This window comes from Tyto alba, unplaced genomic scaffold (assembly GCF_018691265.1).
Source record: "Tyto alba isolate M040663 unplaced genomic scaffold, T.alba_DEE_v4.0 Super-Scaffold_41, whole genome shotgun sequence".
NCBI lineage: Eukaryota > Metazoa > Chordata > Aves > Strigiformes > Tytonidae > Tyto > Tyto alba.
Window position 1 is genome coordinate 16,424,133 of NW_024881317.1, and position 17,367 is coordinate 16,441,499.

Below are 17,367 nucleotides of genomic sequence, written 5' to 3' on the forward strand. Positions count from 1 at the left end.
CTTCCTTATTAAAGTATCACCAGAACAAAATATCATCCAAAGAGAGTGACCACAGAGGCTCTGCACAGCTTTGGTACTTCAGTGAGGTTCTGCTCACTGTCACACTAGGAACTGTAAGACAGGAACAGGAATAAAGGGGAAAATCGTATGTTTTATTACCACTACAGTAGCAAACAGATAGAATGACAGAAAGTACTTCCCCACCTGTCAGTTCTAATACTTACATGTCCTGAATTGTCCTGACTTAAAAAAAAAAAAAAAACTGAGTAGTTTTAGTTCTTGAGTATATTCCCAAGTCTTACCAAAATACCAAGAATGAAGAATAAGCAACTAGACATCTCATTGAAATACCATGCCAAAAAAAGTAAGTGGGTTCATTTAAATGAGGTAGAGTTCTACCCACCTCAAGAGCTTCAACTGGTCAAGAATAATTGCAAAACAAGCCCTAAAAGGACACGTTTAGCTACAGAACATGAAAAACACTTTTCATTGTTCACTGTATCCTGTTACTAGCTTGAACATAATTTTAGCTACCGAATCGGTGCTTTTTTGTTTTGGCAATGAGATGATATTAACTTCTCCTTTGTTTTTTCTTTTCCTGTTTGTACACCTGCACTCTCAATGAGCAAACAGCAACAGGAATAGTATTTTATAGTTAGCCTACTACTCTACATCTGTAAAGAACAGAATGACAAAGTACTTTCAAAGCCCTGGGAAACAAAACAATAACCTTGACTTGTAACTAAGATCTAACTGTAGTCTCCAGACAAAATAATTTTGAATTAAAAATAGATATTCTTCCAAAATACTGTCTGCTTCAGATGTAAATTCATGACGTAGCAACCTCACAACAGGTAGTTAACAACCCAATTACTGACTCCCCAACTACAGTATTTTGAAGTGCAGACTAGGAAGAATTCCCCAAAGTCTTAAGTGCATTCTAAAACAGTAGAAAGTTACCACTGGTATTTTTGATTGAAGTCTCTCTTCCCCCCATGCTAAGTTATGAGCTATTTAACTGTTCTTCAGTATCAGAGATCCCGTACAAACCACAGGTTACAATCAAACCGATGGGAGCAGTTTATCTTGCTTTGTCCCTCGCAGTCCCAGGCTGGACTCTAGCCACACTCAGCACAAAGTAAAATCCTACCATATAGTAGCAGGGTAAGCCTGCTAATTGCTTTTTCAATTTTAAGTGATTCTGGTCTAACAGACCCAGGTACTGGACAAGTCAAGTAAAGAAGCTACCTAATGGCCTCAGGTGCAAAAATGCCTCAGCCTGTATGATTAAGGAATTATCTGAACAAAAGAAAACCTGATTTCAGTAGGTGAACACTCTTGAGGTGTGTCAGACTAAATAGTTATTCATGACTAATTCATTAATTGTGGAAACATGCTTCTCTATTACATTCAAACTACTACCTTCCGAACGGATTCATCAGAACACCCTTAGTGACAGCAAAAGGTTTATGAAGTATATGCGTATACACTAAGGGTACAGGCTGTACTGCCAATACAGCCCAAATACACTTGCTTCAGCACTTGTTAAGACTGTTTTCAGAATAAACAGCTCAAATTCCTTTCCACAAAAGAAACTTTCAGGACTAGGAAAAAAGTAGTTTAAATCTATAAACTCACCCTATGTTACTGAAACTGGGATTTAGAACTTTGTATTGTGTTCTGCTCTTCTGGGTGGGTTTCAGATATTCCTTTCTCATCTGGAATTGGAAGTTTTTAGTTCTGTCAAGACTGTATTCATAATGGCTTACTTTTGGGCAGTCTGACACACAGCTAAATTTTATTTAGTCTGAATTTAAGTACAGATTACAGTACTTAAGAAGAGGTCAAGCTCAGGATTCCTAAAGATCAAAATCTGCTGTCACAGAATTGATTTGTATTTTCACTGGTGAATTGCATGGAGCAGGTAAGGCAAGTTAGCTATTTCAGCAGCAAGCAGGGACCACATTTCTGGTAATTACAGTTGCTTTTCCGAAGTACTTTGTATTTGCTTCTTCCTCAATACGGCTTTATTGGTGACTGTTTAAGAAACCAGGTTTAGGGCTTGGGGTTCCCTCACCACCCCCAAATCTGTACTGGGAATACAGAATGCAACATGTGTCCATCCACGTACAGGTCTCAAGGAAAAAAAGCAAGGAGCAGGTTAGGAGGTGCAACTGACATTGATTAATTCTTTTCTCTTCCACTATCAGCAATGAAAGGCTGAGTGTTCATTTCACTACAAGTACACTGTAGCCTCAACTAATTCAAATTCTTTGTAATTTAAAACATATCACTGCTAACAATATAGACCAATGGAAGCTTTGCTGCGGAACAAGGGTTTATAACTATGTAAAGACAAGCTTTTAGTACTGTGAAGACGCAGTCCCACTTATCTTAATCCATCCCATTAGTGCCACCTAACTGCTTAACATCACTACAACTCCATATAGAAAACTGCACTATACACAGTTACAGAGAAAATAGACCTGATGTGACCCTGACAAGATTAATCCATGGTTTGAGGAAGGTTAGATTGTCCAGAAACACTGTATCACCCCTCTCTTTTAGTGAAGAAGGAGGTTAATTTTGTCTAGAACAATACCAAATATGGGAATAAGTAGTCACTGCTCTTCTGTTTCCTCTCAAGTGTTCCTAGAATGAACCAAGAATAAAAACAAAAAGTAAACTACAGGAAGAAACCACTGTTGGTCATGAACTTACTCTGCATATTGAGATCAGGTCTCTGTGGACTGGGTGTGCTGGTATTTCAGGCATTAAGAACCCTGGAACCAGAATTCCTATTTACCACTAGACAAACTATAAAGAACAGTACTCATGGGAACAGCTTTAAGACTTCTGGAGACGTCAGATGAGGAGACACTAGGAATTGGTAAACTAAGTATTCCTTTCAATATCAAAACTACCAGTTAACAATAGTACTATCTACATGAAATAATTAATCCATTTTCTACTACTACGTGCTACTTAAGTTTAACCATTTTGTAGCATCACAAGAGGCTCACACACTTTGTTAAACATATTCCTGAGACTGAGGCCAAGGTCAGTGGAGATCATAGTAAGTTCTGTTGAGAATACATATTCTGTGTGTTTGAGAGACACTTTAAGGTAGAACAGATTAATCTCCATTATTGTATGTACTTTTTTGAACCAAAATCGTACCCATTTCAGTTGTATCAAATCTAAGTTTTGTTAACCACATAGCATTATATATGCTGATTTAACTGTTATTTAAAGCAAGTATCAAGCTGGGCAAATTCTTATTTACTCCAGTGCATTGGATCTAGTAATTTATTGCCATGCAGATATATATTATATAGTGCTGTAAAACAAGAGTGACAGTTATACACAAATATCTAAGGTGCTTAAGAAACCAGACTTAGTTGGTAAAAACAGGTCACTGCTATCTTCAGTTCCATATATCAGATACTCAGGCACTGTCAAGTCCTCTTTCACTTCCTTTTCACCATCACACTTCTAATCTGACTTGCTCTGCTGAAGACCTATCCCTGTCCTCTCATCTGACAATGATCATGCCTTGAACTCTGTGGTTGCAACCCAACACAGACAAAAAAAGTGAAACACAGCAAAATAGCAAAAGCAGTGACCTCTCCTACAATGAAGTCATTCTCCCTTCCCCCCACATGACACTGCTTTAAATGGAACTCAAGTTTTTTTTCATTATAGGCCATATCTCACATCAGACCTCCATAGACATAAGCAGTGTCATAACAGGACCTCCATTTGTTACAAACAACATTTGAGATCACTTTTTTCCCTGTGCCAAGCCTAACTCATCTTAAAAAAAAAAAAAAACAAAAAAAACCCCACACAACAAATGTTGTAGTTATAGTCTGTAGAAGTTACTGCAACTCCAACTTTAGGAGCAAATTCCATTTTCTGACAGTCTATTCCTATAACCTAGTGACACCAACAGATGAGGACTTGGGTCCTTACAGGGTTCTGGAACCTTGGTCCTGTAGGGACTTTGCCTTCAACAGCTGGCAAGTAGAATGTGACACTGGCCATCGAATATGAACCCCGAGGAGCCTGCTGAGTCACACCACTTAGCTGGAAGAAAAATGTTTCTCCTCACACAAGCCCTGTGTGCTCATGCCATACCTTACTAGCGCAACTAGCAAACATGTGCTTTAAGCATCTGTAATTAGGAACTCTTGGGCACCCAAGGAAGAAGTGGGAAGATGGGCTTTGTAAAGCCAACAGCCACTGCAGAGCAAGTAAACAGCTAACAGTTTGGATACAGTTCAGGATAGATTTACAAAGTTTTAGCTCTTTCGCCACAGACAGCTCAGCAGGTTTAAGCTGCTACCCTGTAGAAGGAGGCCTATACCTCTTCTTCCACTGGGGCCAATCAATTCCAAGAAGTCACCTTACTCCAGCCTATTCAAGTCTTGCAAGTTACAGAAAGAACAGATAGGATTACCCTCAAAAACGGAAAACAACTGAATTGCCCTACAGCAAGAAGTTATTTTGACTTTTCTACTGCAAGGACCAGAATGTTTTTGTAGGAATCTTTGGTCTGGTGAATCTAGCAATTATTGACCAATATAGTAGTTCCCAGAATATATTTAAAATTGAGGGGAAGCACTGAAAAAGGCTTTGGAGACTATCAACCATACAGTATCAAGTCCTAGAAACATGACTATGCATAAGGCAGAGTTTTTAAGTGGAGAAAAAAGAAAATCTAGCTTAAGTAATTCTGTTCTTAATGGGACTACTGTATTTTAATTGATAAAGTCAAATATTTGTTTACATGGATTGAAGCAATTCTGAATTTAAGAACTAATCAAGTTTACACAAGAACAGTGTCAGCAGGATACTATATGACACAGAAGCTATATGTAATAAAACCATGCTTTGTAATACATCAGTTTCCACAGTACCCAAATTTTTAATTTGAATTATAGTAGGAAAGATAGCAGAAATTTCCTGACAGGAGTACTGTGTCAGTCTAACTTGCTTCCATAAAAACTGTACTATCAAGAAGCAATAAAAATTATAGAACTAAATACAATACCAGAGTCTAATACAATGATAGATTCCCATGACTAATTAGTTTTTTCCCTAGATGATTGCATCCTATAACTAATTCCTTCAAAAACATAATCTACATTTAGATAGCCATTTTAAGTGCCGATATGAAGACAGCAGAAATAATTATGCAAAATCCATGTTTCATTGGCCTTGCTAGAAGATACTGTAGAATTATTTATTCATTCAGACTGTGTAGACATCTTGTACCTCTGTGCTCGGAAAACAAGGATGAGTGGTTTTGTAGCTTTATATCCTTTCTGGAATGAATCACCAAATTTTAAATCCCCCATTTCAGTATATCTGTACTGTAAGTGGCTGTTTTCAGTTACTGTTATAACTACTTTTGCACCTTTCTTTTTCTTTAGGTATGTACCGAATACAGATGGGGATGTAGTACAGGAAAACAAATTCTTTCATGATTGATAAACAGACAAATCAAATTCTTCTTAGATACGGGAAGAAAAAACAAATACTTAAACTATGCACTTGCTTTTGAGTACCATGAAACAGCCTTTAAGATTAGGTTTAATGAAGGTACTGCTTCAGTATGCCTTAAGGACACTGCTTTCACTTAGCCAATGAAACATTTTCCAGTTCACATACCAAAACATCTGCAGTAAAATAGTCCACAACCTGAGTGATCAAAAGGTGTTCAATACATGACAGAAGACCCACAACATCTCAAAGCCCAACAGCTAACAGAATGTTAATGCTGTACACATAAACATTTACAATACCTAGGAAAACATTTATCCTTGGAATCTTCCTACTAACCCCAGAGAGCAGTAGTAGTTTCACATCAAATGAGCTATCAAGAACGTGCTGGGGTCAAAACCCAAAAGACTTTAAAAGTGTTGGCAGTGTTTGTTAAAAGAAATTCAAATACACTTTATATCAGTACTTCTTTACAAAGTTTGGAATAACAAAGGGTTAAGAGTTACTGCAAAAGCAAATTTGGAAGCACTTAGGCATTTGTGCAGACTTGTATCCTTCAAGGCAAGAGAAAAAAAAACAGCAAGATGAGACAAATTCTTGACTACTGCTTGGCACTGCAAACGTATTACTGACAAGAGGTCTCAACTTCCATCTTTCTGTATTTCTGCTATTAGCAATATACAACTCAAAGCGCAGGAAAAGACATAAATCACTGTGAAAGATAACAGTGGGCACTGGTAAACTGCCTAGAATTTAAAGCCTCACAAATGTTGTAGAAGGTCAGACTGAAAACAGAAGACTGTCCTAGGTGCAGAATTAAATATCTGGCAGCATATTATTTCATAAGACAAGCGTGAAAGATCAAAAATCCCAAGCATTAAAAATCTTTGACATGTTTTATAAAGGATATCGGGCTACATTGTTCAGACTTGAATATTACTTCAATGCTTAAATTAGACAAGGCTGATTGAGAGCTGGTTACACACTCAGGCTCAGCTGATGAAGGTGATTCAGTAAGTGGTTCTGAGCTGGCAAGGAAAAAACCCCTCACTCTTCCTGTACAGGGACAAGTGCAGCTAGTCACTACAAGACTGCTAGTCCTGTTTGAAGGATGCCAACAAAACCCTCTCATTTAGACTTCAGACTGCTGAACAAAGCATCAAAATAGCTTCTAGAAGCACATGCTTTTGCGTAAACCATTTATGTTCCTTTTTTTGATGAAGCAGGCTAAAGAAAGATCTCTCATCATCCCACCCCAAGAGTATAAAGCTGTTGCCTTTCACATTGTTCCCCTGACAGCCAGAAATGGCTCTCACCAGAGACACTAGTGGCAGCTGAAGAATCACCCAGATGATAGGAGAGCAGAGCACTACACCCATTTTATAGTCCTTTTTATGCTTCTAGAATCGTTTTGATCATGGAAGCATGCTCAAGATCAAGCTTTCAAGTTCACATTTAGTTGCTGAATTTAGAAGCTTATGCTTCCCAATAAGCATAACTTCTGATGATAACCCTGACTCATGCTCTAATTACCAATAATGCTTTCCTTGTCAGCTCTCCCACTGGTTTTGTTTAAAAATGCATTTTTGGTTTCAAATCTAAAAAATTTCAACTCTGAATTTTTTTTTTCCAAAATACACTTTACAGTTGATGAACCCAGCCCACCAATGGTTTTAATGCCAATTAAATGCCGCTATGTCTTTGAAAGAAGATCCTTGACCACACCTCTCATCTTAGGCTATTTACATTAAATAATCTTGAGGTTAGATGTACTTTTTGTTGTACGTGAAGCAGTCAAACTCCAAACCCATTTACACAAGTGCATAAAGCATATTTAATAAAATAGACAGAAAATACCTGTAAGGTTCAGTATGTATTAATACTTTAGACTAAGAAACCTTTTCCTATCACAGTAATGACTTAATCAAGCAGGGAGAACAGATCCCATGCACTGCCAGGAAACAACTGCACACCTGGTCTCCCCAAGGGGTATTCACATTTCTAAAGACATGAGGGTAGAAAATCATTAGGTGGAGGATAGGAAAGCTAGAAGATGAGGATGAGTCAGGAGATGAGCGATAGCGTACTTCCTGGGCAGGACAGTGATTGGCATCTCAGGAACGTGGGGGAAGGGAGCAGGAGGTGGGAAAGACTGAATTGAGCCCAGGAAGATCTGACTAAAATACAGCTCCTCACACCCAAGCTCCCCCAGGAGTGCAACAGGAGGCTAAGATTGCACAAGAGTCCTAACGATTAGGTGAGGTGAATGTCTAAACAACTTGTCAGAGTAAGAGATAGCTCTCCGTTCTGATCTTAAGATAGGGAGAAAAATGCTTGTTTATTTTCTGCCATGTTTCTCTGATAATTGCATATACTTTTACACCCATGTAGTACAAAGAGTAAAAGCCAAACATACAACAGCCAGAGTCCTTTGGCTACAGCAGTTTCAAAAAAATCTGTAAGCAGCTCATACGCCTGTAATATTTTCTCCATACACAAGCAATAAAAAAAGATCCTTCCACAGGAATAATCAGAATGCTGGTCATTTGCTAGTGACCAGCATCAGCCAGAAAATCTCCCTGGAAGACAACCGGATAGTGAGGAAAGGAATGACCTCCAACAGATGAGAAAATGCGTAAGAGAACCTTTATACGATTTTCCCCAAAAGGTTTTGCCTTTCACACTGATGTAAACCTTTGTTGCTCATATTCAAGGTGAGACATCAGATAGTACAAAGTGGCTTCATTCAAAATGTTAACAATAGTGTAAGCCAACTCTTCCTTACCAAAGCCTATGCCTGGTAATTTCTGTTCGCAGAGGGACAGAACTATTTTCCAGATCCTTATTTTTTGTGAAACACACACATACTCTTCCCAGTTCTGAGAACTGCTTCTTTGATTTTACTCCTTCAAGTCTCACACTATTAGCTCCCAGAACAGAAACTGTTTTAATTAGGTATAAAATCCCTTTCTAACATAGCTCCAAATGCTTTCCAGTAGCCATACACCATCTAGAACTGGAATCCAGCTTCTTAAAAAAAAAAAAAAAAAAAAGAGTGAAGTATTGCATTACAGTAGCATTTTAGGAAACTGAAAAGGAAAGCAGATCAATTTGTCATTTAAAAGCCCAGTATTGTAGCAACAACCAGAACCAAAGGGTAAGCAAAAACTGACAACTTACAGGCCAACACAGTAAGCCAGATCCCAGGCCAGTTTCTATCAATAGAACTATAACAATCTGTGTCAGAACTCTTCATGTAGCTACAAGTAAGCTCACTCCTAAGGCTAACCAGGGTCCTTAGCAAAGTTAGTTAGAAGCTTAGGAGGAAAAATTACCCCTTACCTTTTTGCTTTCTTCCTCATCAGATGCAGCAACTAAAACTAATTAGGTTTTATTGATATACAGGATTCTCCTGCAGCTCTGAAGATGTTTCTTTACATGTTCTCTATCCACACATTAGTAATACACGCATACTACATTAGAAGCAAATCTAAACACACAGTCATTCCTGACTCCTGCTGAAATTTGAAATAGACTAGTACAAAAACCTTTATTCTTTGCTATAACTTGGACAGAGCTGTACATTACCATTTTAGATCAACGTTACTTTTACACTAACTCCTAAAACTGGGAAGAGATTGAACTGGTATTTGTGAAGGAAAAATATTTAAAATTATTACAAAGGGAGCTGAGAAGACTTCTCTAAAGAGATATGCAACTTCTTAGTCTTTCAATCAAGGAAACATACTTTACATATTAAGATGAGAACATTACTAAGGTTTTTCTGAGAACTCTGTAAAAGCTTGACAAGATTTCACTGGCTAGCTATCACAAAAGCTCTAAAACCCTTGTTTTAACTTCCCCATTCCACATATGCAGCAATGTTTTAAGACAAGGGACTAAGACTGGGGCAAGTTATCAACTCGTCCAGTTAAGAAAAAGTGGCTGCAAATACTTTAGTTAAATCACTAATAGCATTGTCACACCATTTCCTTCACAACAAGCTAGTTATGTATGGAAGGGGAAAAAGGCAATTCTGGAAAGCAAAAGAAATTATGAGAAGAATGCTTAAGATGTACATACATATACAATCACGTATTCAGTTTTCAGCTGCAAATGCTGCATTTGGGTAACATTCTGCCCTTTTCCAAAAAAGTGCTCTAACATACATGATATATCCATAAACCATTCAAGAGGTCTAAACTAGAAAGAAACAGACAAGCATGCATACCAGGTAAACCTGAACAAAATACATCAAGTATGAATCACTAGCTTTTGCTACTGAACATGCTACTGTGTTTTATTATATATCAGCTGGATAGAAACACCATATAGCCGGAACATTTTTCCATTAATAAACCTCTAGACATAATGCAAAACACATGCTGTTATCCTCTCTGCTATTCCACATTCGGCAGAGAGCAAGGTTTGAGTTTATGCTAGTCTGCAGCAGACAGAAAAGCATCCTTCAAATACAGAAGCATCAGTGTCTTGCTTGTGACTTTCTTGCAACAAAAAGACTTAAGACAATATAAGGTCCCAGCTCATATCACATATTAGCTACTTTAAGACCAAATCCTAAAGGCTAGCAAGCCCTTTCAGGCTAATTGAGTCATTTTAATTTCTGCAGACTTTCATAGGCACTACATGCAATCAAGACATCCCCAGCATCTTGCTGGAACTGGCTATGTGATCTCTACTGATGTCAAGCTATGTTGAACTGCTATAAAAAGGTTCATTTTTAAGAACCAACCTTTCAGTACGTTGAAGAAGTAGAAACAGGATGATACCAAATATGCCCAGATAAAATGCACATACCGACTGCAGTACTACAGAAAAATGCTTAACATTGAAACACTGCTTAAAGGCAACACATTAATTTTTTTTTTCCCTTAACATAAGTGAATTAGACAACCCGGCTTGCTCAACAATTTGTAAGTTACTCCAGATACTACTGAACCTGCTTTCTCTTGGAGTCTTCCCTTCTCACCCTCCCCAAAGTGGCACAAAACTTCAGATTATGCAAAAGCAGGCAAAGTTGATCACTGATGTGTCATTGGGGTGTTTATTTGGTTTTACGGTTTGGGGTTCTTTTTAATAAATATGGTAGCAGTCCATGCCTTAATCTTCAATGTTTTATCCTTAAGTGAGTCAAAGCCAGCTGACAGTACTCAGAGGAATAACCTTCCTCCGAAAACTCAAGAGCTACTTTAAATGAAACTTTCAAGATCACACTGTCACACCAGATGATACAGATTCTCTAACCAGCTCCAGGTAAGATCCTACAATGGATCTCCACAAACTACCTAATGACACTATGAAGGTCCAAACTCACAGTATAAAAGCAAAAGCTGCTTAAAGTTCACCTGACCTTACATTTCACTTCAAGAAAGTTTCAGCTTAGTTTCCTGAACATTAAGGATCCAGTCCTTCACAGGAACGGCACTACTTTACACTTACATAATACACAGTTTTGAAGACTTACAAGTTGCAGCTAAGCTGCTGGAGGCTCAGGTTTATTTTGAATTTAAAAAATTGAAATGCAAAGTTAACAAAATGGATGTATTTCAAGGGGAAAATTTCAACAGCTGCCATATGTTCTTTAAAACTGTCAGTTTTAATACAGTTTTGCCACACTGTTGCTCATTCCCACCTTGTACTGCAGCACAAAGCCATGAAACAGCTCACCCATTCCATGTCTGCCTATCTCCAGCTGAAACCACACCATTAACCAGATATAGATATTGATCTGGATTAAAAACAAACAAGCAAAAAAGTTCATACGTATTGTTAAGTTGCACACAGCTGCACAATCTTGCCTGCAGACCTGAGCAAGGCAATGCACCATGGCATAGAGGCTAAGAGAAGGAGGCACATTTACACCAGCATCGCCTTTATATGCTCTGCTGTATCAGACTGCCTGAGAGGCAAGAAACAACTACAGCTGATGTCAGTCATAACTCAGTACCCTGCACTTCGGACCTGTCAGAACAGGGAAAGCTCACTCTAAGGTTTACAGAGACAATACAGATGGCAGAAAAGCCTTAATTTAGAGAATACAAAGCAGTCCTATGACATTCTGCCTTTTCCCTGCTCCACAGATATCAAAACTGTCAAGACAAAAATAAGGGAAATGTGATTTTTTTTTTTTTTTTTAATACAGCACAGAGAATGAGTATAAAGTTTCAGGATATTAGTGGCATGATTCATGTTTTTAAGCAGTCATTGTAAGTCCCTCCAAGCAATCCTTCCTCCAGCTTTCCAAGTTACAAAATACTACCTTCTAAAGATTATCAAGCAATTGTTTGGGCATAATTCTTAATTCTGATTTTGTTGTAATCATTACTTACAGACAATCTTAAATAATGCAGTTCATACTAGGTTGAGATCTCACAGTGAAAAGAATAATTCAAGACTACTTCAGTATCAAATTAAAAGCTGGAGAATAACTGCCTGAACAGTCCCCTGAAAAAGATATTTACTGGAAGAAACTAACTCTCTTATTTTACCAAAGTAAAGCTCATCAAATATGTTATCAATTAGTTACATGTATTTACAACAACTGTATTTTGATTAAAACCTTTCATTAAAGAGGAATTAATGGAGTCTACAGCAGATCAACTAACTAACAGACTCTCTGCTCTCAAAGTATTATGGTTAACAGGCAAACATCTCTGACAGATCTGCACCAAGGACTTCCAACCCCATCTAACATGTCAGCAGCCTTAGGCAACGATACACACTCTCTACCACAGAGTAAGTGCCACAGGTGTCTGTGACCTAGCAAGTACTGAGGAGCAAAGGTTATGGTTAAAGAGTTGATATGAACCACCTGGCTACACAATCAACTCACAGGGAACACCTGTACCTATCTTATTCAAAGCTCCTTACCACTAACAGGACTGTAAGACCTGGTGGTATCAACTATCCCCAACTGTGACAGAAATTTTAGCTTCCTCACCTCTGCAATGCTTTATTTAAAGCACAGACTTGTATTCAACGTAGGTGTAAACCAGGCACAACAGCACTTGCTTCAGGAAGTCAAAGCACAGGCACTACTACTAAGAGGGGCATCCTTTGAAAGGTATTGGGAATGAAGAGCCCAAGCTACCACTTGCATAAGGCAGTAAAGCTCCAAATACACAAGGACTAGGTTAGTCAGTCTTTAAAACTTAACCTTAGTTAAGCTTTAGTATGAATAGTGCTGAAGTTTTCCAAGTATCTTAACTCTCAGAGCTTTAGTATTCCACTTTAGAACAGATTTTAATAAGTTATTTGTTTAAAGGTTATGGATTTTTGCCTAGTTTGTTACCACATAGGATTTTTCACTACTTACTCGAAGTTCTTGTGTAACAGGTAGTCACAATCATTATGCGGGTTACTTCAGGATGAAAACTATTATCAATCATTAGGAGTCAATTACTAAAGATAAACCAGGTTCAGCTGCTGAACCTCAGTTTTTCCTCAACCTTGCACTGACGTGTTTTACTGATGTCGCATCCCCGTACCACACCAGACGTTTAACAGACCCCGCAGTTTCAGTGCCCGAACACGCTGGCTTCGTGTCGCGTGGCTGCTGCACGCACAAAAGTTTTCTTGCTGCCTGTCATCAGGCCACCCACTCGCAACCGGACCGGAGAGGACACCGATACTCGGCCACGAGTGTCAGAAGCAACAGCGCAGGGGAGGCGGTCCCCACGCAGAAACCCGTCAAGCAGCACCCACTGAGGCGTCACCTGTCGTACAGCAACGCCGACACGTTACCTTCCCACCACCTTTTTCCTACTTGAGGAGAATCTCTTCGGATCCCAAACGGCGAGAGGCGGCGGGCGGCAAGGCTGGTGCTCCGCAGAGCGGCCGCTGCCCCAGCCCCGCGCCGCGGGACGGGCGAGCGAAGCCGCCGTGATGCGGCGGGGGCGGCTACGCGGGGTCCGCGGCCCCGAGCTCCCGGCCGGGCCCCCCGTTCCCGCACGCCGCCGCCGCCGGTTACGCAACCGCCCCCTCGCCGCGGCCCCCGCGCAGTGCGGGGCAGGGAGCGCTGCCCGCAGCCCCTCCCCGGCACAGCATGAGGAAACACAACCGGCGGGCGCCGAGGCAGCCGCGCTGCCGCCCCCCGCCGCCCTCGGGCCCCGCGCCTACCATCGCGGCCGCTCCGCGCTGCGCTGCCCGCGGCTCTGCCCAGACACGCCGGCGCCCCGGGACCGAGCGGTGGGGCGGGCCGGCCCGCCCTCCCCGCGCGCGCAGCTCGCCGCCGGGACGGGGCGGGGCGGGGGGCGGGCAGCGGCCCCGCCAGCGCTGGGGCTCGCGCCGGCGGCGGGAAGGGGGGGGGGGGGGAAGCGAAGGATAAAGGAACGCGGCAGCGGCAACGGCTGCCCCGTGCCGGCTGCGCGGGCGATGTGTCCATAAATGGAGAACTCGCCGCGGCTCAGCCAATCGCCGCGCGCCGCCGGGACGTCATTCCCTGAGGGAATCCCGGCGTCGGCGGCGCGTGCGGCCTGTGCTCCTGCTCGCGTGCTTTGGGTCGCCTCTCGGCCCGGCCCGGCCCGGCCCGGCCCGGCCCGGCCCCGCCCCGCCCCGCCCCGCGGCCGGGTACGGAACGTGCTGAGCCCGGCGGCGCCAGTCAGCCAGGCTTCGCGGTCCCGACCCTTTCCTCCCCCACCGCAGAAGCGCCCCCAGCGCTGAGGTGCTTCTCATCGCTGGGGACACTGGGCAGTACAAAGCATCTCGGTTACGGAAACTAGTCCCCGCAAACGCCGAAGGGATGAGGTGCTCGCCTGGCAGTTGGCACCTGCTCGATGTTGCTCCCATCGGCTCGAGCAGAAGGCAAGCAATACAGCGCCTTTCTAAAATAATGCTCGCTAAGGGGTCAAGTAACCCACCCACGGCTGAGGACTGTTGTCCTGCTAACAAACACCACTAAGGCTTGAAGCCCGGTTGTCGACTTTTATCTCTAATCCCCACTTCTAAAGTAGAATACAAACAAAATGGAAACAATGTAATCTAACAATCGTAAACAACAGCCAGACCCTGAGTCATATGTCAATACTGCTTCCAAACTACCCTGAAAAGAACTCTCAGTAGGTACAGCTCCTGGTTTTCATCATTAGATATTACTGGGTTTGGGTTTATCTCTGATTTTTTAAAAAGTGCATCTACTGGAAAAAATAGAAAGTAGCTTATGGAGAATACATGTATTATTGTTTGTTTTCACAAACAAAATAAAGACTCACTTCCAAACTAATTTAGAGATTAGGCTTAAGCGGATTCACTTCCAACTTTTCAGAGGACCACTGCTCTGGCTGCTCCAGGGACATGGGTTTGTCCTCTCAGATCTGGCTGCAGGATCAGCATGCTGGTTTGCAAACATTAAATATGGCTGATGAAGTGCTACAAATTCAAACCACCTTCGTGCTCAATATAGAAATGGGACAAAACTTATTTATCTGGCCCCCTCTTAGGTCCCACAAGCTTTGGTGGTTTGGATGAAACACAACAGCCCACCCCCCCACGGGCACGTTTCATCCTTGGTGTTGAAGAATACCAGAAGACTTGCCCAGCTCAGCTGGGTGTACACTGTATGATTACTGATCATGTGAAGCTTGGGATTTCCATAGTGGATTGCTTGGATGTTAACTGACATCGATAGGAGGGGTAGGAAATGTTTTCATTGAGAAAGTAGCTGGGTGGTAAATATCATCTGCAATAGCTATTAAAGCAAAAATATGTCTGATAGTACTAAAAGTGAGCAGAACTTCACAGGAGAGGAGTTTCACACTTTGATTCCCAATAGGAGGTGAGTAACGGCAGTTTTATGGAAACAGGACAAAAATAGTTTGCCTAATATTTCATTTGAACATGGAAATCTTATATAAATCTATGAGACTGTGATCAAAAAAGGTGAAAGAAAACCTATAAGAATCCAGAGAGCATATATAGCACTGACGAAAGAGAATCCATATAGGTTTTGTAGGTTTTTCCGTTTGCTTTGGATGTGGGTCTTTTTTAATGTCTATGTTAATTTTCCTAAGACATATGTATTTGTATCTCTGTGTGTTTACATACATATAAACATCTTTATAACAAGTTACAAAAAAAGCAGAGAGACTAAGTTGTGGAAGAAGAGTACAAAAGTGCATTCATACTGGATAGCTAATTGAGAAACTAGTCCCGGGTTCATCGCACCTTTCCTGTGCTACTGGGCTCCGCCTACTCTAGATTGACTGGAAGATGACTTTCAACAAAAAAATGTTAGGTTTGAAGGCATCAGTGATCTGCATCTGCATGAATCTTTGCTAAGCACTGTGTGTACCAAGCATGGTCCAATTCACAATGAACTCTTTTCATGCTTTTAAATGTAGTCGTTTAAGTCTGCTTATTTTAATGATAAACATCTAATTCCCAAGCTGACTATATTAAGTGAATGATACTTATTCAACATCCATACTCAGAAGCAGGGGAAGGCATTTCCCTTCGAATGTCAGTGGTGGTGTGCCTGAATGGTCTGCATGTCTGGGCTCCTCCAGCCGGTAACGTATAATAGTCATCTCTGGGAAAGGCAGAACCCACATTTTCATCTTGAGGAGCTCCAGCAGAGTAAAAAGGAATCTCTGTACTTTCAAATAATGCACAAAACTTAGAAATGGTGACTCTTCTGTCATAAAATTAAATAAAGTTACCTTTAAAAGACCTAACTGGAAAAGATTTAAGAAAAATTCCCTGCATCAAGAACTTTCATCACTTTTTTCAGTGCAGGTATTGTCTGACAGCATTGTGTTTGGTTAGTAACACCGACCAGCTCATGCACAGAAGTGCTAACATCAAGAAATAGTTTGAGGATATTTTCTGCCTGCAAGCAGTCCCAGCACTTGATCCTCCTGATATTGATCAACAGTGCTAAACTTCAGGAAAACATTTAAGGAAAAGCTTCACTTCAGTGCCTGAGGAGGTTTATTGACTTAGCATTCAGGACTCATTTCAGCAGTGGGCACAAGCTCAGCGCTGACGGGAGTGGCTGCAGCCCCTTTGCCATCGCCTGATCTGGAGCCCGCACCACACCGGGCAGTGCCACAGCAGAGAAGTTGTTGCCTCCACAGCATGGTCAGTAACTCACACACGTGTTTCCACCTACCCACTGCCTGAGTGACGCTGTGCACCAGCACCGAGCAGGAGTCAGGCTGATGCTGAAGTGTATAAAGACTAAACTGTCTGAAAAAAAGAACACGGTCCTTACCTCTGGAAATGCCGCAGAATACAACTTTCCCTTGCTCTCCATTCTAAAAACATTACTGTGGCTTCAGAAAGAAATAACTCTTAGGAGAAGTCTGTGAATCTGGAAAAGATTAGAAATTTTAATGAAATAGGCACTGCCCTGACTGCTTTCCAATTGGTTAAAACTGACGGCAAAGAAAAAGGCATTACTGCTTTTCTCTTATAAAATATATTTAGAGTAAGTTTTATATGCCACATATTTGTCTTGTTGATCAGAATAATTTAATTAATAATTTAATGAATGCCTCAAAACCACTAAAATAAGGCTTAATGCTCATAACAAGACACCATACTTTTAGTTAGAAAACCACACAATCTGGTATTTCTCAGAAAGATGAAGCATTTGTGTCAGAAAAACAAATGGTATAAAATTAAGGAAACTTTACAGATTCAGTGCAATTTTTGCTGCATCTGATTTTCAAAGAATAAACAGACACTTTATAATCTTAACATTTTCTGCTAAAATGCAGATGGTTACATTCTGCCTTCAGTTACACTCACCGAATGTAGAATTCTACTTACAGAAAATAAAAAATAGATTCAGCAATTTCTTCTTCTGAAATGTAACAAGAAACTAAATGGCATGTATGA

General features: G+C 40.9%; 1 protein-coding gene across 2 annotated transcripts in view; it reads right to left on the reverse strand.

Annotated features, from left to right (window-relative positions):
- MYO1E (myosin IE) overlaps window positions 1-16,814 on the reverse strand; it is a 96,275-nt gene extending 79,461 nt beyond the window's left edge. The window contains exon 1 of one of the 2 annotated variants that reach the window (XM_042803779.1): window positions 16,739-16,814. In XM_042803779.1, the coding sequence (XP_042659713.1) occupies window positions 16,739-16,780 (42 nt within the window). In that variant the 5' untranslated portion in view covers window positions 16,781-16,814. Of the gene's footprint in view, window positions 1-13,647; window positions 13,732-16,738 lie in introns of those variants that run through there. The other variant, XM_042803780.1, reaches the window with a different exon arrangement.
- Between the last annotated feature and the right edge of the window lie 553 nt (window positions 16,815-17,367).